At 43.8% G+C, this 24771-nt stretch overlaps 2 protein-coding genes across 3 annotated transcripts in view; one reads left to right on the top strand and one right to left on the bottom strand.

Annotated features, from left to right (window-relative positions):
- EIF4A3 (eukaryotic translation initiation factor 4A3) overlaps positions 1 to 24771 on the bottom strand; it is a 428365-nt gene that overhangs the window by 352879 nt on the left and 50715 nt on the right. The window lies entirely within an intron of this gene.
- ATL2 (atlastin GTPase 2) overlaps positions 19081 to 24771 on the top strand; it is a 37852-nt gene continuing 32161 nt past the window's right edge. For both annotated transcript variants that reach the window (XM_063123895.1, XM_063123897.1), the window contains exon 1: positions 19081 to 19165. In XM_063123895.1, coding sequence (XP_062979965.1) covers positions 19096 to 19165 — 70 coding nt within the window. In that variant the 5' untranslated portion in view covers positions 19081 to 19095. The remainder of the gene's footprint in view (positions 19166 to 24771) is intronic.

Below are 24771 nucleotides of genomic sequence, written 5' to 3'. Positions count from 1 at the left end.
TCCTATCTAAAGTAAAAGTAAATAAACTTTGTAAATAAATGGAAACAACACAAAGCAACATTTTTTAACCTTCAGTTTCTGAACAAGAGCTCATATTGTTTTTGAAGATGTTAGCATCCTTACTTCTCAACAGGTTCTTGCCTCTGACCTTATATTCTCCAACTCTACTATTTTCAGCTACCTAAAGATCTTCTTCTTTAAGGTTTCAATTATATGATCCCTGGGAGGGTTTCCCAGGGGCCAAAGGATTGTTTGGATCTCACCCTGGATGGAGAGAAAGGCCATGCCCTCGGCAGCAGAAAGCCGACCTTGAAAACCCCTCCTGGCCCCCACGGAGACATCCACATCACTTATCTCCCCGATGTTGGAGCTCTGATGTCTGGAGAAGTTAAAAGGGGGTGGATTGGGGCCAGGGCCAATAATAATAATAATAATAATAATAATAATAATAATAATAATAATAATAATAATAATAATAAAAAACCCTAAAACGAGGAGGGATTTATGCCAGCCTTGATGCTTGTGTAAAAAATTTCCCTCTTATTGTAAATAATTAAAACTCAGATCCTTCCATAATTACAATCCTGTTGACGCGAGGCCAGCATCAAGCGGTTTAATTCTTCTGTAAATCTTTCTCCCTTGCTGCCCCTAAGTCTGAAACCCCCAATACACCTGCACAACAGTGCCACCTGTCTTCCTTCAAATGCCTCTCTAAAACCCACCTTTTCCAGGACGCTCTTTCTCAGTATCTCATTCTTAGCATCATAGAACCAGAGAATAGTAGAGTTGAAGGGGCCTATAAGGCCATCGAATCCAACTCCCTGCTCAATGCAGGAATCCACCCTAAAGCATACCTGACAGATGGCTGTCCAGCTGCCTCTTGAAGGCCTCTAGGTAATGGATTGCATTGTCACACTGCTCTAACAGTCAGGAAGTTTTTCCTGATGTCCAGCCGGAATCTGGCTTCCTGTAACTTGAGCCCATTATTCCGTGTCCTGCACTCTGGGAGGATTGAGAAGAGATCTTGGTCCTCCTCTTCATTATCAGCTGCCATAAAGCTCACACACTCAGCTCCTGTTAACCTTGCTTGCTCCTCCTATCTCCCCTTTCCTCCCACTGTCAAACTTCAGTGTAAGCTCCTTGGGGCAAAGTCCTCTCTCTCTCTCTCTTTTTTTTTTTGCTTATGCAACAAAGCACCCAATATATTGAAAGCGCACATAATTATCCTCAAGCAAATTCATAGAGATGCTTTAACCACAGCAGAGCTTTATTGTGCCTCACTACAGATCAGAACATTTGAATACATTTCTTGGACTCATAGAGGAGCCTAATAGATTGTGCTACTACGTCCCTGATGAGCCTTGGAAGTTACAGAGCAGTCAAGAAATGCCCTGCTACTTCGCAATGACAAATGCATCCCTAGTAAGAGCCCTTCTTCCTATCTAACGTTCAGCACATGAGACTACTGTCTGGGTCATACCAACTCATACTGATGTAGCTTTCCCATAAGTTATATGAAAACACCCCTTACATTCCCTTGCACTATAATGAAGCTATATTGCTCCATGCAAGGTCTTGTCTAGGCAGGAAAGAGCTTTATGAACTGCTGAAGGAAACAATGGAGACACCTATAATAGCAGGCTCCTAATTAAGGTCATGGCAACAGTATATCCTTGACATTATTTTTCTGCTCTGGGAATTTAAAATAAATGCCTGCTCTTAATAATGTAGTATTACCGTACAACCAGCCTGAACATGTAAGTAGAAATCAGCCTTGTGCCCTATCTTTCCATAGCTTTTTAATCTAGTTCTATAGAATACTAGAGTTGCCATGGCCGCAAATAAGCATAGATTTCCAGAGATATGGAGCTCTATCACACCAGCGATTTATTGCGCACTTGCCATGCCTGGTATGTGGTTTTGCAGCACAGTACTCACATGACGTTGTCCCTGTCTTGCACTCATCTCACCCCTTACCTCCCTTGTTGCGTTTTATTTTGGTGTGGGGAAAGTCTGGATTATTTTCCCCTCTGGCTTTTTCCTTTGTTGGGGGTGTTTGCTAATGTAGTCTTGCTGACGAAAGGGGATGGAGGGCAGTTCTCCTCCTCTTGCACGTCATTGTAAGGACTTGTTAGTCGGCTGAATGGACTTTTCAGTGCTCCAACCCCCACCCTAAAGCCCATTAAAGGTTAGATAGATTGACCTTTATTATTTTTTATTGTCTTTTGGCTTCCATTTGTTTTATTATGCTCTATCATTTTAACTTACTTTATTTAATATTGTTATGGCAATTTGCTTTTATGAAACATCATTATTTTATCTATTTATTCCATTTGCAGGCCAGAACGCTCCCAGCTTCTTTGCATATGTCATCGGGGTGTGCGTGTGCGTTGGCCCTATCTTTGCCTTAGGGAAATTTAACATAGAATCTTGCTCTTGACATCCCAGTCTTTTTTGTAACTCTGTAATTGCTTTCCTTTCAGATTGATGACTGGAAATTGCAGCAGACTTGTTTCTTGATAGCTTTCCCAGTTAATACTGTTTTTAGGTTGCCAGCTCTTAAAATAAAAATTAAAAATGCTGGAATCTATGCAGGATATAAGGATGGAGATTAGGGGGTGCCTGGGACAGTCCCCAGACATTCCTGCTAAGGCCAAGATTAAACATCCCCAGGATTTTTACATCTCTTCTGCGCCAGTGGGGGGTTGGGAGATGTCATTTTTGTCCCAGAATGACCCCCAGAACAACATTTACTGCATGATATAGACCTCATTCACGTATAAGTGCTATGCTGCTGTCTCTTTAAATATGCAAATTCCAGTTAGCCCAATCGTAGGTTGCTCTGTGACATGCAAACTTAGGCACTATGGGTTATTTGTGGGTTAAACAACACAAAGTTAACCTATGGTTAGTTCTTCGGTTACCTTTGGGTTGTTAGGTTAACTTTGAGTTGTTTAACCTATGACTAACCTTTAGTCATGGAGCAATTTACCAGCGGGCTGATTAGACATTGCATATTCAAAATGGCATACCATTATGTGTGAACAGACCCATAGAATCATTCTGTGGGCGTTATGGCAATTTAAATATGATGGCTGGCAGCACTGAGGAGCTGGGGGAGTGCCAGTATGTTTCATTTGCCTCCTGCTCTAAACATTTGCCCCACATCTCCCAACATACAAAAGGGAGGCCATTTTACACACACCCCTTTTCGCTACCACCCCTAAATTTCGAGCAAATGTTTGGGATCTCGTTAATCCTTGCATATGGGTTGGCACTTCTTGGTGGGAGAGCCATGTTTTATTTATTATTAACATTTATTTATTTATTTGTTACATTTATATACCACCCCACAGCCGAAGCTCTCTGGGCGGTTTACAAAAGTTAAAAACAGTAAACTTTAAAAGTATACAAAATTTAAAACATAAGAACAACAGTATAAAAACAACAGTATCCATTTAAAAACAACAGTTCTGGGGGTCCGTTAAAAAACAAACTTAGTGTTGTTAAATGGTATTAAATGCCTGAGAGAAGAGGAAAGTCTTGACCTGGCGCCTAAAAGATAACAGTGTTGGTGCCAGGCGAGCCTCATCGGGGAGATCATTCCACAGTCGGGGGGGGGGGAACGACACCGAAAAGGCCCTCTCCCTTGTTGCCATATACTACCATTCCTAACCTTATATACTACCTTATCTGCTAAAAAGCCATCAAGGTGGCGTACAACACAACTTTGGAATGCCCTCCCTTGGGAAGATCAACCAAAAAGCAGCTGCAGCAGCACCAAGGGCTAATGCACCATGCATACAATTTAAATTTCAAAAGAATTGCACATTAAAAGCCTGTCTGAATAAGAATGTTTTCAATGTGCAATTTTTTTCCTGCAGTTTAGACGGTATTTATGGTGCTTTATCTCGTGATGCTGTTTGGCAGAGCAATCCGTAAGTGCTGAGATTTGCCAGAAGGTAGATCTACTGCAGTTGCATTGGTGTAAAATATGCTCCGTCGGAAACTGCTTTGGACCTGGGACAGTCATTGGTAAAAGAAAAGCAAAAACCCACAAAAAAACCACTCACGCATGTGGCATCCATAGAAATTATTCCACCAGCAAAAGTGGGGTAGAAATGAAATAGGCGGGGTGGTGGTGGTGGTGGATGAACTAGCTGTTATTTATTGTTAATTCTGATGCATGAGCCATAATGCTTTGCTCTTATGCTCAGAGGGGAAAATAGATTTATTTACAATTAGCTTTAAATTGTCAGACAAAAGGCTCTGGCCTTTTAAAATAACAAGAAGCTGGCACTTGCCACAAGTCAGATTTCAGCAATTTTGAACTAACTTTCCCCATCACCCATTTTTACAGTCTCTGGACTAAGGTCTTCTATGGCCTTAGATCAGCACTCTGTACAGGGCAAAGGTGGCATTGCATTACTTTCACCATCCCCCAGTTACTGTTGGGTAACTTGGAAGAGGATTTAGAATGTTGTAATCAGAGCAAATTATTAACTCTCCATTCCCTGAGAGAAATTGGTTAGACTGTTCTAGTTACAGACTACCTATTGTGGCTCTGTAGATAGCAATCTGGTGGGAGAGGGCAGCTGCACCCATGTATGGCTGAAGGTAGCTGAAATACAGGTGGTTTGAAGGTGTGCTCACTGCTGTGGAAAACAACACCACATAAATTTTAAAGTTGGGGAGCTGGCTTTGGAGAAAAAGGGGGATTCTACACGTCGTACTGAGGGCGCAAGCGATCGTGTAGCTTGCCTGTTCGAAGAGACGAGGAAGAGGCGTCCTTGCCGCCGCCACCCACCTGCCTCCTCGCCGGCCGGGTCGGAGAGCTCGGCGGAAGAAGGCGGCCTTCTTCCGCCAAGCTCTCCGACCCGGCTGGTGAGGAGGTAGGTGGGTGGCGGCGGCAAGGATGCCTCTTCCTCATCTCTTCCAGGCAAGCTACACGATCGCTTTGGGGGCGCATGGAAGCGCCCTCAGTACGACGTGTAGAATCCCTCAAAATCTAGTTGTTCAAGCTCCTAGTGATAGAGAAGAGCTATCTGTGGTCTAGCACCTGTGATATCACTCACTTTAAATATGTTTAAATTGTGGTTATGTAGCCATTATGGTAAGGAATGGTTCACACAACACGCTAATTCACCACGTGCTAAGCCAGAATTTTTAGCTCAAAATGCTTAACCACCATGGCTTAGCGTGTCTGAACAGGGTCATAATCTTTATAGCATTTGGGGTGAGTGTGAAGGATGAATGCGAATGCATATGCATTCTAGTTCTTCAAGCTCCTGTTGTCAGAGAAAGCTAGTTTGGTGTAGTGGTTAGAGGGTTGGACTGAGAGTCGGGAGATCTGGGTTCTAGCCCCCACTTAGCTATGGAAGCTCACTGGATGACTTTGGACCAGTTACAGACTTCCAGCCGACCTACCTCACAGGGTTGTTGTTGTGAGGATAAAATGAAGAGGAGGAGGATTATGTACACTGCTTTGGATTCTTTTGATGAAAAAGTTGGGACATAAATGATTAAATAAATAAATAAATACATAAATATAAACACATATCTGCTGCTTCAAAATGCATTTTTAAAAGGCAGACAACCAACTTGAAATACTAAGGAAGGGAACTGATCTAGCATTCAAATTCCAGAAATGTTTGTCATGCCTTTCCTTTTCTTTGGAGAAATACTCATCAAATCATCCGTTCAAACGTCCTATACAAGGGAGACAGAAAGCAAGCATTGCCTCATGCCCAGTCCCAAATATAATGTTTTCCCCTCCCAGTATTCTGTACCTGTCTGTTGCTATCCGCTTTGTCCACTGTTTAAGAATGGGAGCAGCGGTTCTGTTTAGCTCTGACAGACCATGAAGCGTCTTTTTGTGAGTAATGGGGGCACAAAGACCGTATGCAGCCTGAGGCATAATTATATTCCAATATATATGTATGGAGATAAATGGTGCTGACAGTAAGCCTTCCCCTCTGCTGGAAGAACCCTTACCTTTAGATGGCTAAAATGTCGGAATAGCACACAGCAACATTTACAGGAGCTAGAATTTCCTGGTTTATACAGATTTATATAGTCCCCCAACAGAGAGCCTATAGCTTATGGGAGTTGTGGCTCAACACATCATAAGAACATAACAGCCCTGCTGGATCAGACCAAGGGTCCATCTAGTCCACCACTCTGTTCACACAGTGGCCAACCAGCTGCCGACCAGGGATCCACAAGCAGGACATGGGTGCAACAGCACCTTCCCACCCATGTTCCCCAGCAACTGGTGTTTATAGGTTTACTACCTCTGATACTAGAGGTAGCACATAGCCATCACGACTAGAAGCCATTGATAGCCTTCTCCTTCAAGAATTGATTCAACCAGGTTGGGGAAGGTTGCTCTTTTGTATTTCTTAAGAATAGTCCCTGTTTTCTGTTACCTGCCAGTGGAAAAACAAGATCCCTGTTTTAGGATGTGTCGATCTGTTGAGCTTCTTGCTGTATTTCAGCTCCAAAAACGTGCTGGCCTCTAAACAGGGTCATTAAGGCACAATCCTATTGATTGCATCCTCACTGTTCAGAGGCCCCCAAACTCGGAGGTGTCTGAGATTCCTATGCCCTGCTGGATTGTTGTCTCCCCATCATCTGTCTTTGGAGATTTTTGCTAGATGAGCTTTTTAGCCGTCTAGCAAGGGTGCTTCAGAAAGTGAAGGAAGGAGGCTGGAGGAGGCTAAGGATATTTTGTATCCTGGTCTCTCCTCTCCTCTTCATCGACCAGAATGCCTCTTTTTCGACCTTGGAGGTTCTCTCCATGCCAGCTGAGAGGGGGTGGAGTCTGGGGTCAGATCTCCAACTCTCCATCTGAGTTCACAGTGCTGTCTCTGAACTCGGAGGGGTTTTCTGACCAATCCTATTGTCGTGTTCATGCCTGTTCCCTCTGGCATTGACACATGCTGGCAAGTTGGCACGAGACACTTACATCAGTGAGACTTCTTTTATTGAGGAAATCACACGGTTGATAGGCTTAATGGTTACACAGTCTCCAAAACACACGTAAAGCTGAACGATGTTTAGAAAGCTTTAGGCTCCTTTTCTGATACAATCCTTAAGACAAACTAGGGTGGGGGGGGAGGTTAGGGTACGCCACTATCTGATTTGAGCTTCTCCAGATGCCGCATATGCTGGCACCTCAAGGGACAGGTTGTTCTGAGCCACCAGAGCCGGGCAGAGAAGATTGGTCACGCACTTGTCGATCTCAGCCTGCCACAACTGAGCTGACCCTGGTTACCATGACTTTTGGGAAGGTTAAACCTCAGGCACAGGAGTCCCATCCTTCTGCTAAGGACTGAAAACTCCCTGCCATCTGAATCTGGCCACACACACACAATCCACAGCAAATGCAAGTCCAAGTCTATGAAAAGCCTCACAGTACTTTTCATGGCGCAATTCTTATATATCCAAAGTCCAAATAGCAAAGTGTCCACGTGCAGAGTGCTTTCAAAGTCCCAGTTGGAGATGGACTCCAAAGCAGGAGGGAGGTCAGGCGTTGTGTCGAGAGATGAAACTTAGCAAAGCTTTTTCAGCTTTGCACCAGTAAAGTGGTGCAGTGGTGAATGTTGAAGTGCAGGTACTCATCATAACAGTCCCCATAACAGTCCGCCCTCAAGGAGTGGCCCCAAAGGCAGGCAGGTATGTTGACCCATATCAGCAAACTAGTTCTAGCAGTGAGTTTTCTTTTCTTTCTTTCTTTCTTTTTTGGTAAATCTAATGGGTCTTTATTGCTGCTTCAAGAGCAAGCCACCCCAAAATACTTTACATTACAGCAAGGAACAATATAATGTTGTTGTGGAAATTCATTTCCACCCCCCACCCCAGCTACTGTGAAGATTGCAGTTAAATTTAGAGGGAATAGGGAAATCTGCAGTAGGTCAGCATTCCTGCTAATCAAAAAATGTCATTGCTACATCCCTGGGAGCCCTGACTTTGCTACACCCCTACCGTATTCTTATTGGAAGCCTCCAGCAGTTTTTTCCCCCTAATTTGAAAGGAAGTGAGGGACTGGGGAGTCTGGATGTTGGGATGTACGGAAAAGGACAGAGAACATTTAACTACTTGTGCCAAGATACAACACAGTGATATGTTGGGGATCTTAAAGAATCCCCAGATGGTACTGGAATTGAAGTTCAGTTTGGTGTCCAGAGTGACTTTTGACCGGGGCCGATCTACACCAAGCAGGATATAACACTTTAAAAACGGAATGAAAATGTTATTTGTAATGTGTCCTGGGCCTGAACAGTTGTCATAACCATTATAAACCGTTATAAGCAGTAGTGTAGATCCTGCCCTAGATGCTAAAAATCTGGGGATGGCTAAAGAAAGAAGCACATGGGTGAGAGCAATGTTTTCTTTTCTCTGCACAGGTCTCCATGGCTGTCACTTACAGAGGCACAGGCACATATACACCCCAGTGCGGCTCATGCTTGCTTATTTCAGGACCATTTGGGAGCCTGGAGGAGAGGAGGAAGGAAGGAAGGAGGTGTTTGTTTAGGTCTATGCTTCTCCCTCTCTGCTCCCTGCTTTGGCTGACACTTTACTTATCCAAGCCAAGAGGGCACGGAGCTCCGCTTGGGAGCCTCAGTCTTTAATCAACAGAAAGAAAAAGAGGAGAGTTGGGACAACAGAGAAGGGTGGAGGAGAGGGGAAAACACTTCCCAAACCAATCTGATCTATTCCCCAGGTCTCTCTCTCTCTCATTAAGGGCTTAAGTTAAAGGAAGCCAGATTCCGGCTGGACATCAGGGAAAAACTTCCTGACTGTTAGAGCAGTGCGACAATGGAATCAGCTACCTAGGGAGGTTGTGGGCTCTCCCACACTAGAGGCCTTCAAGAGGCAGCTGGACAACCATCTGTCAGGGATGCTTTAGGGTGGATTCCTGCATTGAGCAGGGGGTTGGACTCGGTGGCCTTGTAGGCCCCTTCCAACTCTGCTGTTCTATGATTCTATTATTCTATGATTAAAAACGTAAGAAGAGTCCTAATGGGTTGGACCAACGTTCCATCGAGTCCAGCATTCTGCTTGCAAGAGTGGCAAACAGGTCCCTCTGGGAAGTTAACAATCAGAGAATGAAGGCACGGGTCCAACCTCCCTTGTTATTTGTCCATAGCATCTGGCAGTAAAAGGTATATGGCCTTTGGACTTGGATTTTCCATTTACCTCCTGTGGCTAATAGCAATGGATAATCCTATCTCAGTGATTTTTTCTAACCTTTTATTAAGGTCCAGAGTTGGAATCTTGTGGTCCTCAAGATGTTGTTGGATGACGTGTCCTTCGCCCAGGAGACTCAGGGAATGTCAGTCAGAAGGTGGAAGTTTACTCCTGCATTTAGTACATTTTCTAAAGGGGGCCCTGAGGGCCATGCGACCCATAGGGCGATCCAAAGATTGCAGTGTGAAAATAACAATAAATAAAATAAAAAGATTGAAGAGAGATAGAGATATCGATAACTTTTGTTTTTTAGATGGAAAGTAAGAGGAAAAAAACGCCTCAAGAGAATATCCTTTATAGGAGAAGATCCGATACAAAGCTGCCATGATGGTGGTGGAACGAGAACTGCGGGGATGGGCGGGAACCCTTCTGGACATGCGCAGTAGACAGTGGAGGAAGGGTTCCCGCCCAAAACACCTCAGCTATAGAAGTTTCCGAGTGTGGCTCTGCACAGGCGCAGAGCCCATATGTGTGAAGCACAGAGACCACAACAAAGAACCTGCGGTCCTCCAGATGTTGTTGGACTCCAACTCTCATCAGTTGTACACCAACGTCCGGAGGGCTACAGGTTCCCCACCCTTTTATAAAGCCATCCTCGTGTTACACCTGGGGTCCTAATCTGGTTCTCCGGGGTTCGCAAAATGACCCATCCCCTGTCCCTTGGCCCCTGATCGTTTCATGGTTTCCCGGCTTTTACACAAGTTTCCGCCACCCCGACTCTAAAAGGCTGAAAGGCTTAGTGGTAGTAAGAGCTTTAAGCTGAAATATGCTGGTATTTTATTTATTTTTGTATTTTGTCCCCTCTGCTTTTGCTTTTTGCCTCGCTCGCCACTGGAATTCAGCCCCTGAAAACTACTTTGAAGTGGAATTCAGGCCTTGGGCTGAAAGAGGTTCAGCACCTAAATGAATAAAAATATTTTCACTGGGCACCTAGAAGATAACATTGGGACCAGGAGAGCCTCCCTGAGAGTGGCATCTTATAAGAGGGCGTCACAGCCCACCCACCCTTTCTTGGTAGTTGACATCCACCTCAGATCCAAAGCAGGAGGTGCTCAAAGGAACGCATCAGCACAAGATCTATCAACACAGCACAATGCATCTAGACTGGCCAAACTTGGCATCCATCTCAGGAGCCTGGTGTTCTGCCTTTGCCTGATCAACAAAGCTTCACACTCCTGCAGTAATTCACCTCAGCAGTCTGGCATGGGAGAACCCGAACCCAAACCCCAGGCCTGGCTTTGGGTACAGCTGTGAACTCGACCTGCAGATCTGTGTGTCTAATTTCAAATTTACTGTGTGATGTCGTTTCTTGAAAAGCTCTGGTCGCCCTGATTCCGACACTGGTGAAGTGAGGGCAAGGAAGCTCCCTTTATGACCTGTTCTGTTCTTGTAATCCTGCCAGCTCTGGCTTTAAATCCTTTGGGTGGTTGTGTAACATCCACAAGAGTGGCAGTCTGAACACTTTCAACGAACCCGTTGTCCTGTTTTTGCCTTAGTTATTTCCACAAAATAAAGAATGGCATTGTTGCCTACTGATCCCCTTCTCCTCCCTCCCTCCACTGTGTTATTATGGTGCTACTTGTGTTTTAATACATAATCTTTTGCACTTACATAAATTAAAAAAAAATGCCAACTGTGAGCTTTGAGGTGTGACATATCACTTTTAAAAACATATCAGGGATTTGGCTCTATTCCCCCCCTTTTTTTTTAAGGTTAATCTATTAAAATTAGAGTTGAATTAATGTGTGATAAACATTTTCTGGCTGAAAATGAACGCATTGATTACATTTGGACTGCTGCTACCTTTTGTGAAAGTGCTGATGCCATTGGAGTAAACTGTTTATGAAACCCATGGCTAGGTTAGCATGTATTAGCTACTGAACCACATTCAAGGTTGTGTTAATGTCATATAAAGCCCTAAACCATTTGGGACCAGGTTACCTAGCAGACCGCCTTCCCTTATACATACCCAGGGGACCTTTAAGATCAGCAAAGGAGGTCTTGCTTGTCATTCTGAAATGGACGGAATGTTGTTACAAGGTACCCAGATGGTGGATCTTCTCTGTAGTGGCAGCCACCATTTGGAAAACCCTCCCTCATGTAGTTCAGGAGGCAGGAAATGTATAATCAATCTAACACCTCCTGAAGTGATCCACATGTTCATCCAGGCCTTCCCTGGGCCTTAAATAAATTAACTATGCCACTTCATTTTACGGTCCCATTTTACTTCTCTTTTATTATTGTTAGAAATGTTTTAATACTGTGTATTAATATTGTAATCTAATGTTGTGAACCGCTGAGAGATTATATTATGATCAGTGGTATAAAATGTTACAAATAAATAAATAAATAAATCTTAGCCCTTAGCTAGACCTAAGGTTTATCCTGGGGTCGTCCCTGCCTGCTCCTGGGATCTCCTGTGTGTCATTTACATGAACAGGGATGACCCCGGGATGATCCTGGGTTAAACCTTAGCTAAGGCCTTAGTTTCCCACTGGGGCTGGTCCTACCATTAGGCAGGCTGAGGCAAGCTGGCTGATCTGGGACGGCGCGGTTCCATTAACTGTAGGGTGACCATATGAAAAGGAGGACAGGGCTCCTGTATCTTTAACCATTGTATTGAAAAGGAAATTTCAGCAGGTGTCATTTGTATATATGGGGAACCTGTTAAAGCTGCAGTTAAAGCTGCAGGTGCCCTGCCCTCTTTTAAATCTGGTCACTCTAGTTTAGCTCCTGCAGCTTTAACTGTTGTGATAAAGAAGGAATTTCACCAGGTTCTCCATATATACAAATGACACCTGCTGAAATTCCCTTTTCTATGCAACTGTTAAAGATACAGGAGCCCTGTCCTCCTTTTCATATGGTCACCCTAATTAACTGTAAAGGCCATACTCGTTAAAGACAATTTATGTTCATTTGAAGCTTCTCTTCCTTCTCACTACAGCCTGAAAGAATGGCATTTTCCCCTTAGATATGTATATCATCTTTCTGCTACTGGCTACAACAGAGATGGGCAAACTTTTTTCTGTCAAGGGTCCATAGATGCAACAGGTAGATGCCAAAGGTTTGATCTATAGATTACTCCTAAACCACAGATTAGGCAATGAGTCCACTTTACACCAGTACTTTTCCAGCAGCACTAGTTGCCAGTCCATGTCCGGATCCCATTCAAATTGCTGGTATTGACATTTAAAGCCCTAAACAGTTTGGGGTCAGGTTATCTGAAGGATCGCCTCCTCACATATGTACCTGCCTGGACCCTAAATTTATCCTTAGGGGTCTTTCTCCGTAGGGTGACCATATGAAAAGGAGGACAGGCCTCCTGTAGCTTTAACAGTTGTATTGAAAAGGGAATTTTAGCAGGTGTCATTTGTATGCATGCAGCACCTGGTGAAATTCCCTCTTCATCACAACAGTTAAAGCTGCAGGAGCCTTGCCTAGTGTGATCAGATACAAAAGAGGGCAGAGCTCTTGCAGCTTTAATTGTTGTGAGGAAGAAGGAATTTATTGCCATAATTCCAGACATCAGATTTACAACCCCCAATAAAGATCCACAGATCAAGGTTCTCAACCCAATAGTTAAACCAGGTTCAGTTCAGGTTCAGCAAAACAGAATGTTAAACAGTTCAGTAACGAGCTGGCCAAATAAATCCCAGTAAGTTCAGAAAGTCTGTCTACATGCTTTAAAAGCCCCGCAGGGCTGTGTGGTCGCACTGCATTGGATATACGACACAGCATCCACCTTGCAGCTAGCACAGGGCTTTCCATAATAGAATAAAAAAAAAATTGGGAACTTACCTTGACTTTTTTGGTTGGAGCAAGGCAAATAGGACCCTTCTGCTGTCTAACCTTGCACCAGCTTTGCTGTGGAGGCGTTCCCTGGCTGAAGGAAACCCTCCTGGCTGGAAGCCAGGAAGAGGTGGGGGCAGTGGCTCCAGTACCCAAATGACTGCTGGAGAGACCTCCTCCTGCACCCCTGTTCCCATGGAAGGCTCTTCTGGTCATAAAGCAGGGGTCTCCATCAAGGCCAGGACTCTCATTTGTGGTGATAGGCTGTATCAGAGTCCTGTGCCACCTCCCCTCCCGAATGGCAAGCCAGTGGGAGGCCTGGTACCTCAGGCTCCTGGCTTCCCACAGCTGGGCCTGATTCTGTAGCGTCTCCTTCTGAGTCAGAGTCAGAGCCTATAGCTCCCTCCAAAGTGGGACAAAGCCTCACAGTTGATATCTCTGTAAGAGCTTACACTGCAGGGGTCTTCCTAAAAAATATTTTAAGGGTTTGCAGTCAGACTGAACTAAAACAACTTTGCCAACACATACTGATGGAACTTACTTTTTCCATATAGAACTTTTAACAGTTCGTTCTTTATTTGTGCATAGTTCTGCTCTGACAAACTAATAGATCCGGAGATGCAGGACACCGGTCTATTCCCCTGAAGTAGGCATGCTCTGAGACCATCCTTTGATGCATCAACTTGCACATGTTGGTGTCACGTTATTGAAGCATAGGTGCCTGACGCAAATGCTTTTTACTCTTCCAGCAGCCATTGAAGCAGTACATCCTTTCTCAACAAATTTCACAAAGGTGCAGTCAATTCTATTGTGATGAATATTGCACAGATCCTTGCCTGTCTTGTGGACATGCCATATCCCATATGGCTCTGTCTTTATTCTCATCGGGATGGTCTCCATGAGCAGTCACTATCTGACTCACTATCCAACCCTTGCTTATGACATTCCAGATCAATAATTTCCAGAGGCTGTATTCGAGTTTACCACAAGCACAGGGGTCACATCACTTTTAGTTAATACTTTCCTGCCAGGCAACTCATAGGATGCTTTCAATGGTAAAACATTTGTATCCAGTTTGAATTTTACTGTAAAGTCCCTGTAAAGTTATGTCAGCATACCAGCCAACACCTTGGCTTGCAGCCTGACCAGGGGTTGCAGGAACTAATTCGTTATATGAAACTCGTCAACCTGGTATCCCTGTTGTTCTTTGTTGTCACTCGCTGGCTTTGTTTTACATCATTTGGCATAGTGATTTTTCATGCCACAGTTATGGCATGTCTTCCCAAATGCTGGGCAGTTCCAAGGCTGATGTGCTGCACCACAGTGGGCGCATGTGCTCTCTCTGCTTTGGTCACGTCTACATTTAGAGCGTGACTTATTCTAGAGGAATCCCCTCATATTCCATCTCAGTTGCATGTACTCCACGCAGCTCCTTGCAAGATATTGGGGAAGCTGCCATAGTCTGTAACTGAGCTCTTGTTACTTCAGCTGCATGGCATATTTCAAGTGCTTTCTCCAGGGTGAGATCAGGCCTTTCCCTTATCCTCCCTTCCTTTATACTAAAGACAATCTTGTTCCTCACCATTGGTTACAGGGTCAAATTACCGGCTTTAAGTTTGAGTTCAGTAACAAACTGTTCAATGGTATCTCCCAGAGTTTGCGTATGATTCCAAAGGAATATTGCTCAACATTCTTGTGAGGAGTGCAGCATGTCTTTAATTGCGTAAGGACCAGTATCTTTCTGTCTTCCATCTGCAATACGGAGATATTAGCTTGCAGTACACTGTTGTTGCAAGGACTACTGAGATAATATTGATGTGAAGTATTTTGAACACTTAGGAAAAACACACACTATAACAATACTAAGCATTATAATGGTCTCTGCAATGTGGAGAGCAACAGCTGCTGCCAGAAACCAGCTGTGCTGATATGGAAAAGTGGTAGGCAGCACACCTGTTGCCGTTAGCAAACTGTGGATTGCATGGTTTAGTTGTGTGTATTTGTGTTTGGTAGATCCTGCTTGTGGCAAGGTTTGAAAGTTGGCTGATTGGTCTCACAAATCAGTGATTCTACATTTGGTTTTTCACTTGGGCAATAGTCACAATTAACATACGCCTCTCTAGTCCAGCATTCTGTTCAAAGTGGCCAACCAGATACCTTTGGGAAGCCCACAAGCAGGATATGAGTGCAATAATGCCTCCCCACTTGTGTATCCCAGCAACTGGTATATTGATACTGGAGGTAATATAGAGCCAACATGACTAGTAGCCATTGGTAAGACCTATCCTCCATGAATTTGTCTAATCACCTTTTAAAGCTGCCCATGTTGGTGGTCGCAAATTCCATAGTTTAACTATGTGCTGTATGAAGAAGTACTTTCTGTTGGCTGTCCTGAATCTCCCACCACTCAGTTTCATGGATTCTAGTATTATGACAGAGGGAGAAAAACATCTCTCTGTCCATTTTCTTCACATCATACACAGGTTTATAGATCTCTATATGTCGCTCCATTCTTGCCCTTTATCTAAACTAAAAACCTCCAAATCTTCTGCTTAAGCCTAAACATAATGAGAAAACAAAGAGTGCCATTATCTTATTTAATTTTACATGTGATCAATAATTTGTCTCTGTGTTGTAGATGTAGGGCTCTGGTGTTTTCATGAATCTTTTCCTAAAACTATCATTTTCTGAATTTACTCCCATTGGTTAAAAACATTTTGTTGTTGTTGTAAAAAAATTAAATAAAGCAAAATAATAATGGTCTGACACTTGAGCATAATCTTTACAAGCAAAGAAAGCAAGAGGATGAAGACTTGCTATGGCTTTCATGGCATCTGATGGCTAGCAATGTATGTCAAGTCACCACATGAAAGTAAAATTTGTTATTACTGTATACTTTCTCCCGAAGCAAACTTAGAACCAATATGAAAACTGAATGGCCTTTGCACATAAATGAATGGTATATGAGGAGAATTGGTTGCTGCTGTCTGTCACTCATGCTGTAAGGTCCCCTAAATTGTAGTTCCTGGCAGTTCTTCATGGACCTATGGCACGATTGGAATCCACCTGGAGAAGAGTCTTCAGTGTGGTGGCTCCCTTTTTGTGGAACTCTCTGCCTCTGGAAGTCAGGCAGGCACCAACATTGGGTTTGCATCACCCCCTGAAAACCCTTTATTTCAAGAAGCCTTCCTTGACTGACCAGCCCCAATTTTTATTGGTATATTTTTAAAAATATATTTTTAAATGTGTTGTTTCTTTTATTTTTTATCGTTCACTGCTCCAGAATGTTTAGATGTAGAGCGGTATATAAATGTTGTAAATAGAACAAGAATTCTCAAGAATTCTCCATGGACAGCTCTCAGTTGGAAAACATTTTTAAAATCTTTATTTGGTTTCCAGCAACATCAACAACTTTAGAAAGAAAGCCAGATTTCTCTGGACTGTGTGTCCCTTTTTCGAATATATCAGGCACGCTCTAACTCAAGTTAAGCATTAATTTTGATGGGAGCATGTATGCACATGCTTCAGTCTGCCACTGAAGTCCGTAAGACATAAGAGTCTTTAGGATGACCATATGAAAAGGAGGACAGGGCTCCTGTATCTTTAACAGTTGCATAGAAAAGGGAATTTCAGCAGGTGTTATTTGTATATATGGAGAACCTGGTGAAATTCCTTCTTCATCACAGCAGTTAAGGCTGCAGGAGCTATACTAGGGTGACCAAATTTAAAAGAGGGCAGGGCACCTGCAGCTTTACCTGCTGTGATGAAGAGGAAATTTCCTGATTCCCCATATATACAAATGACACCTGTTGAAATTTCCTTTTCAATACAGCTGGTAAAGATACAGTGAAGGTCATCCCTTCATAAAGTTTACAAAAGGTTGTCATTCAGTTATAAATCTTAAAGTCATTTTTTCTCTCATTACTGCCGTGAGTTTTGCCATCTCCGCTAGCTCAAACATCTTCAGTAGCCATTCCTCTATTGTGGGCACTATTTTGCCCTTTCATCTTTGTGCATATATTAATCTTGCAGCTATCATCATATATAAGAATATAGTCCCATGGTTCTTTTTCATCTGCTCATCCATAAATCCCAAAAGAAAGTATTCCAGCTTCAGTTGGATATTAATTTTTAGGATTTTTTGGTTTACAGAATGAATTTGTATCCAGAAAGTTTTTGCTTTTTTGCAGGTCCACCATGCATGGCAGAATGTTCCTTCCTGCTCTTCACATTTCCAGCACAACCCTGATGCCCCTTTACACAGTTTGGCCAATTTTGCTGACAGCATATGGCACCTATACATAATTTTGTAAAAGTTCTCTTTAAGGTTAGTACTTAACGCAAATTTTAGCCCTCTTGTGCTAAAATTTCCTATGCAGCACAAGCGCTGTTTAAAATATTGCAAGATGATGCTGTCAAGGTGATGCATGCCATATGCCAGCAAATCTGGAAAACACAAGAATGGCCATCAGACTGGAAAAAATCAACTTATATCCCCATACCAAAAAAGGGAAACACTAAAGAATGTTCAAACTATCGGACAGTGGCACTTATTTCACATGCCAGCAAGGTAATGCTCAAGATCCTGCAAGGTAGACTCCAGCAATTCATGGAGCGAGAGTTGCCAGATGTACAAGCTGGGTTTAGAAAAGGCAGAGGAACTAGAGACCAAATTGCCAATATCCGCTGGATAATGGAGAAAGCCAGGGAGTTCCAGAAAAACATCTATTTCTGTTTTATTGACTATTCTAAAGCCTTTGACTGTGTGGATCATAACAAACCGTAGCAAGTTCTTGGTGGTATGGGGATACCAAGTCATTTTGAATCTGTATAACGAACAAGTAGTAACGGTAAGAACAGACCATGGAACAACGGACTGGTTTAAGATTGGGAAAGGAGTATGGCAGGGTTGCATACTCTCACCTTACCTATTCAACTTGTACGCAGAACACATCATGCGACGTGCTGGGCTTGACGAATCCAAGGCTGGAGTTAAAATCGCAGGAAGAAACATTAACAATCTCAGATATGCAGATGACACCACTTTGATGGCTGAAAGCGAGGAGGAGCCTTATGACGAAGGTGAAAGAAGAAAGTGCAAAAGCTGGGTTGCAGTTAAACCTCAAAAAAACCAAGATTATGGCAACCAGCTTGCTTGATAACTGGCAAATAGAGGGAGAAAACGTGGAGACAGTGACAGACTTTGTATTTCTGGGCACAAAGATTACTGCAGATGCTGACTGCAGCCAGGAAATCAGAAGACGTTTACTTCTTGGGAGGAGAGCAATGACAAATCTTGATAAAATAGTTAAGAGCAGAGACACCACACTGACAACAAAGGTCCTCATAGTTAAAGCAATGGTATTCCCTGTAGTAACTTATGGCTGCGAGAGCTGGACCATAAGGAAAGCTGAGCGAAGGAAGATAGATGCTTTTGAACTGTGGTGTTGGAGGAAAATTCTGAGAGTGCCTTGCACTGCAAGAAGATCAAACCAGTCCATACTCCAGGAAATCAAGCCAGACTGCTCACTTGAGGGAATGGTATTAAAGGCAAAACTGAAGTACTTTGGCCACATAATGAGAAGACAGGATACCCTGGAGAAGAGGCTGATGCTAGGGAAAGTGGAAGGCAAAAGGAAGAGGGGCCGACCAAGGGCAAGATGGATGGATGATATTCTGGAGGTGACAGACTTGACCTTGGGGGAGCTGGGGGTGGCGACAGCCGACAGAAAGCTCTGGCGTGGGCTGGTCCATGAAGTCACGAAGAGTCGGAAGCGACTGAACAAATAAACAACAACAAACGAGCGCTCAACGGCGTTAAGACCCGGGAACGCGTTGCAGTACAGCGGCGGTAATCGTGAGAATAGCCGAACGAGCGGGAAAGCGCTCCGAGTATTACGCATGCGTGCTAGGGGTGAGAGAGCTAGAGAGGAACGAATAAGACGGCGCTAAGACCCCGGACGCGCGGTCCACGTCGCGCCCGCGTTCTGCCCGTCGATAAAGGGCTCGCGGCGGCGTTTGACGTCACGGGGAGTTAATTTTAAACCTGACAAGATGGCGGAAGGGGACGCGGCTCGGTGTGGGCAGCGAGTAGGGCTGCCCCGGCTACAGCCAGACTTGGCAGGTAACTACGCGCCCGCCTCGGTTGAAAAGGAGCCGCAAGGGGAACGAGCAGCTGTGGCCCCGCCGCGCTGAGCAGGGAGAGGGGCCTAGAGGCCGCCGTCTCTCCCCCTCCTCCCGTAACGGCTGCAGGCGGGAACCGCTTCCCTCAGGGGGCTCCGCGTGTGGCGGGTGGGAGAGAGCCCCGACGGCTGTGGCAGCGCAAATGGGACTGAGAGGACCGCAGTCCCTTCTCCTTTTCCCTCCGGACAGGCCTCAGCGTGCCCAAGGGGTGTCCGGGGAGGAGGGAGCCTGTTGTCCTGAGGCCTCGTCCCACTCGCTGGGGGAGAGGTCGGTGGGTCGCCTCCTTCCCTGAGAAGGGCGTTGGCGTCTGGCGGCAGTCTGCCCGCAGGTAGTGAAGTGGAGCTCTGTGTAGACCGGTATGGGAGACGCAGGCCAGGCAGGCAGGCAGGCAGGCGGGGTAGGTGACACAGCGTGGCAAAACTGCTGGTGCATTGAAGGGAAAGGACGTGAACGGTCTAGTTGGCCTATATAGTGCTTGGGGTGGACAAGGATGGGTGAGGTATGTTCGGCCATTGGGCTTCACTGGGTGGGTGGGGGAGAAGTATCTGGTGGGTGTGTAAACGGAGGTGGGTTTGATGGAAAGGGTCGTGTCACGTTGTTTAGCACTGCTCTGTGGATGTAGTATCTCTTGCATGGATGTGGGTCAGGGATTCTTGCGACAGGGCTGGGTCTTCTCTTTCTCCTAGCGAGAGGGCGAGCAGGTTTTTCCTTTGCAGTGCCTCGGAGGTACAACCGTGTGGCAAGCCCCGACTGGAGGAGTGGGTGGAAAGAACGAATGTCCCACGTGGTAGGGCTTGGCTGGTCTGTGGTGCCTGTGAGCTTATAGCCTTCTTGACTGGTTCTGGAGAGAGAGAATCAAGATCTGTACTCGCAGGGACTCCTATTGTCAACACTGGGTGGCAGAGGTGCTCCAGGGTTTCACGCAGGAGTCTTGATTGAGCCTCGGGCACTTTGCATGCAATACATGTGTTACATTACTAAGCTCTTGCTCTTTCCTCTCGCTAATAACAATTTGGGGAGGTGGATGAGCTGGTTATGTAGGCCTCATGGCTGAATCTTTTGGGGTGTTGTGTTTAGCAGGTATTGAGAAAAAGTAGGATGTGGATGTAAGATTTGGGAATTTTTTGTTATGCTGGGGTCAGCACTGCATTGAGAACAGACTGTGACCTGGTTCACACAATCACTGCAGCTTACTTATTTGAGTTACAGTGGGTTCTGGTGTGTGCCAGGCAGCTATTGAATAGTCAAACTGCAATCAGAGGTTGTGTTGTCTGAACCTAGCATGGGTGAGTTGTCTGAGGGTTAAACAACCCTTACATACCATCAAACAAGCCATGGGTTAGGTGAATGTTGTTTGATCGTCACACAATCCCCTGCTAACCTGGTTTGGACAACACGACGAGCCATGGTAATGACCTGAATATTGAAAATGGCTGTCAGCAGTTGAATAAACCCTGGTGGGCTGTTCTCTCACCCCGCCCAATGCAAACCAGCCTAGTATGTTAGACTGTAGAGCTAGTATAAACCTACTGTTGAGTTATTGTACCAGTCTGCAGATTTTAAGTCGCTAGTGTAAGGAAGGTACTTTAGGAGGTTTTCAGTGGGGTAAAATACTTTTGTGCATTTTACTGGGCGGGGAGAAGATTTGTTCTGGTAGGTAGGTGCTTGGGAACTGTGACTGGCACTGTTGGCAGCAGGATTGCATAGAGAAACTTCTGGTTAGAATGTAATGCCCCCAGTTCACAGGCTGTGACCTACTTTTAAAGTAACATATTTCTGCTTTTGTTACTGCTTCTCCTATCATAGGATAACTCTAGAGTTATTTTCTTGTGCAGCTAGTTTTTTTCAAATTGCCTGTGCCAGGATTTGCTCATACTTGATGCATGTGGAATGCAAGGGGTGGAGGAATATAAAATCCAACAGATAACTGTTGACCTTATATTCCCCTCCAATATGGTCCAAATTGGCAAGTGGCCAAGAAGTCTTGTCTTTGTGTATACCATGTGATAAACATGTGTGTTTGCCAAACCACTAGGGGAATATGCTTGTATAATGCTTGTTCCACTTCGTTCCATAAATAAGTTTGGCAAATAATAGTCAATTGACACCATGGTATGTGTAACTTAGAAGCATTTAAATAAAAATATTTTAAAGGAAATTCTTTTCTAATGTAATCTAATAGAAAACTTATGGTAAATAAAGCGTTGGTGGCAACTTGGCTGGCTGGCTTATTTTAACATTTGAGGCTAAATTTGAAACTGGATTAACCAGGTAACAAGCTAGTCTTTTTTCTGTAAAAGTTTTCTTCTCCTACAAAGTTTCCTTAAAGTGTGGTTAACTTACCCAAAGTATAGCCTTTTGAAGCAGTATGTAAACAAATTGGGGGCTACAAGTATGAATTATGTGGTACTGTCAGATAATAAACATTCTCAAAGCTATCAGAATACAACTCTGTTTATTGGGAGAGTAGTCACAGCTGTGGGAGATCCAAAACTGGGTCTGAATCTGAATAGCACACCTGAATATGGAACTTTTATTGGGGGAATAGGGAGGCAAGTGTATACAAGAAAGGAATATGTAATTGTTTCAGTTACACGTTGGGTCCCATGCTCAGTTTTTGGTATCTCCAGATAATGTGGGGAAAGACTGCTGCCTGAAACCCCGGAGAGCTATTGAGCTAATGGAAGAATGTCCTGACTTCGTACAAAGCAGGTTTCTTCACTCCTAGAGATAAGATAGCACAACAATAGTTTGGAAACATAACCAACTGTGCAGGATTTGAGGGCATGGGGACATGTATGAGAGCTCAAGAGGTAAAGCGGGTACAGTGAAAGTAGAAGAGAAAAAATTGGCGCAAACCTAGCTAGGAAGGGGTATTGGAGCTACCATACTGTGTCCACTTAGCAACTGGACTGAGTGCTGCTATTTGATGCACAGTAATGATTGGGAGTGCCTCTTTTCAGCTTAGGTATGCTTGTTGCACCCTTTACTGGGAATGATAGATCTAGCCACTCATTCAAGCTATGGTAACATCAATATAAGATTGCTGCAGTGCAATCTGTGTGCCTATCTTGGAAAAGAAATTAATTGTCCAAAATACAGTGGCAGGATTTGCTGATAGAACACCGGATGAGAAGGAGCTGCCTGGCTTCCTAATGTTTCCAGGCAAACTCAAAAACATTGTTGTTGTTTTTTACTTTTAAAGTATTCTCAGCAGAAGAGATCTTCTTGTAGGTAAATTTGGTGGGAGTGAGATCTGGGGCTTTCTCTGAAGAAGCATTGCAGCCACAGCAGCTTAGGGAATTCTGGTAGAGTACCAACTTGACAATCTTTTAGATTTCTCAGGTGGGCAATTTGGGTCCCTGGTTTAATGGGCTGCTGTAGTGTATTTAAAATGCTTGCTAATGCTGTTGTGTCAAATATGTGAAATGTTCATTCAATATTTTACTGTCCATTTTATTGTAAGCTATCATGGGAGGCTGATTTGGAAAATCAATTTGAAGCTCTGTACAATTTGAGCTTTTTGCTAACTTCTAATAAACACAGGCCATCTCATTTCATGTACAAGTCATTTCATGAGGTTGGCAAATTAGAGTAGCATATAGAGCCAGTGTGGTGAGGTGGCTAGAGTGTTGGACTGGGGGTCGGGAGAGCTGGGTTCTAGTCTCCACTCGGCCATGGAAGCTCACTGGGTGACTTTGGGACAGTCACAGGCTCAAAGTTGTTGTGATAGAAATGGAGCGGAGGAGGAGCCTTGGGTTCCTTAAGGAGAAAAAAAGATGGGATATAAATGTAATAATAAATAATAATAAAAATGTACCCACTTTTGTTTGTGTCATGCCTAGTTATTTGATACAATATATTTTACAGGTTGGTATAATATGGTAATGTTGTCAGTGTCAAATAAGTGAATACGGTAAATGCGTTAAGGTGGGAGAGGGAGAGTGAATGGAATGTTGGTGTACTGGTGACTGGTGGAGAGCATGAGGTGTTTTAAACTGGAGTGTCTGTTGTCAGTCAGAGTGAATTTGAGTCAGAGTGCCAGGACATGTTTGTCATTTGGGGTTAGAAGTTGAGGAGGAGTTAAGAGTAGGATAGATATAATAAAAAAAAGAAACAATAGCTTCAGTGCTTCATTGAACATACACAAATACATCTTATCTACTGTTTTACGGTGTTATTAATAAATATTTATTTTGTTCAATGTGGCATCTATCATTCAACATATTCAATGTGAGACAAAAGCTATATTGAGAATATATGGTGGCAGTGGTATTGAGAGTGGTCAGTTGTAGGAAAAGCAGTATTTCCTTGATCTGGGCTTAAAAGTGTATAAGGGGAAAAGTTTGAAATGAAAGGGTAACCCCCCTATATATGCCACAAACGTACCCTTATCCTCAGAGAAGTGATCCCTAGGGGAGGGGTTTCTACATATGCATATTATATGACTGATCATAGTCAACTTTCCACCAAAAAGTGGGACAATTGCAAGAACTAGCGATGGTATTGAAAACACTGGGATGAAGTGTCCTTTTCAAATAGATGGTAATGTATACATACTGTGTTGTGCATTTTTTAATGGGCGTGTTCTCTACTGTAGTACATGACTTACCATGCCCATCATTTATTATCTGCTAAAAAGTTATCAAGGAGCTGTAGCAATCATTGGCCACATTCACACATAATGATAAGCCACAATTGCTGGGTTATCCTGTCTTATTGTGAAGAAGCAGTGTCCTGCTACATGCCAGCTTGTTCACTCCCTCTTTGCAAGTAGGTAAAACAAACCAGAAATGGGAAGCTTCACATTACAACTGAACCTGGGTTCCTGGGTTCTTGCTCTCAAACAATCTAGGAACAAACTAAGCTTTGTTCTTGGCTTACAATTCCTGGCTCGTTTAGGAACAATAAACAGAAGCCTACGTTTAGACATCATGTGAAGCTTCTCATTTTTGGTTTGCTTTACCTGTCCACGCAAAGGGAGGAGTAAAGCAGGAGCAAATGAGCTGTATGCACCAGCAATTTTGATTTGTGTGTGAATACACACTTTGCTCAGGACTAAGATACCTGACTGAATATTTCTCCCAGCATGAACCTATCCGTACACTATGCTCATCATCTGTGGTCCCCCTCCAGGTGCCTCTTCTGAGGTGGTCCCCGAATTATGGAATGAACTCTCTAGTGAGGCCTGTCTGGCACCAGCATTGTTACTCCAAGGCATTTGTCAGCATACAATCAGGGTTTTAATCAGGTCATGGGATATTGTTTGGATGTGTATGTGTCTGTTTATATGTTTGTAGTTACTGTTAAATTGTTCACAATATTGTATTTTAAGGTTTTTAAACTTGTAAACCACCCAGAGAGCTTTGGCTATTGGGGTGGGTGGGTTATAGAAATGTCATAAATTAAATGAAATTGTAATAGCTGAGAACTCTTGAGCATACTCCGTCCTATAAATCTGAAAGGATTCATTAAACTCTTTCCAGGTGTATAAAAGAGTTCAATTCTAAAAGGTGAAGTTAATAGTTCCTACATTGCTCCTATAGT

This window comes from Elgaria multicarinata, chromosome 4 (assembly GCF_023053635.1).
Source record: "Elgaria multicarinata webbii isolate HBS135686 ecotype San Diego chromosome 4, rElgMul1.1.pri, whole genome shotgun sequence".
Lineage (NCBI taxonomy): Eukaryota > Metazoa > Chordata > Lepidosauria > Squamata > Anguidae > Elgaria > Elgaria multicarinata.
The sequence above is the reverse complement of the archived record's forward strand: the minus strand, read 5'-3'. Positions and strand labels throughout refer to the sequence as shown.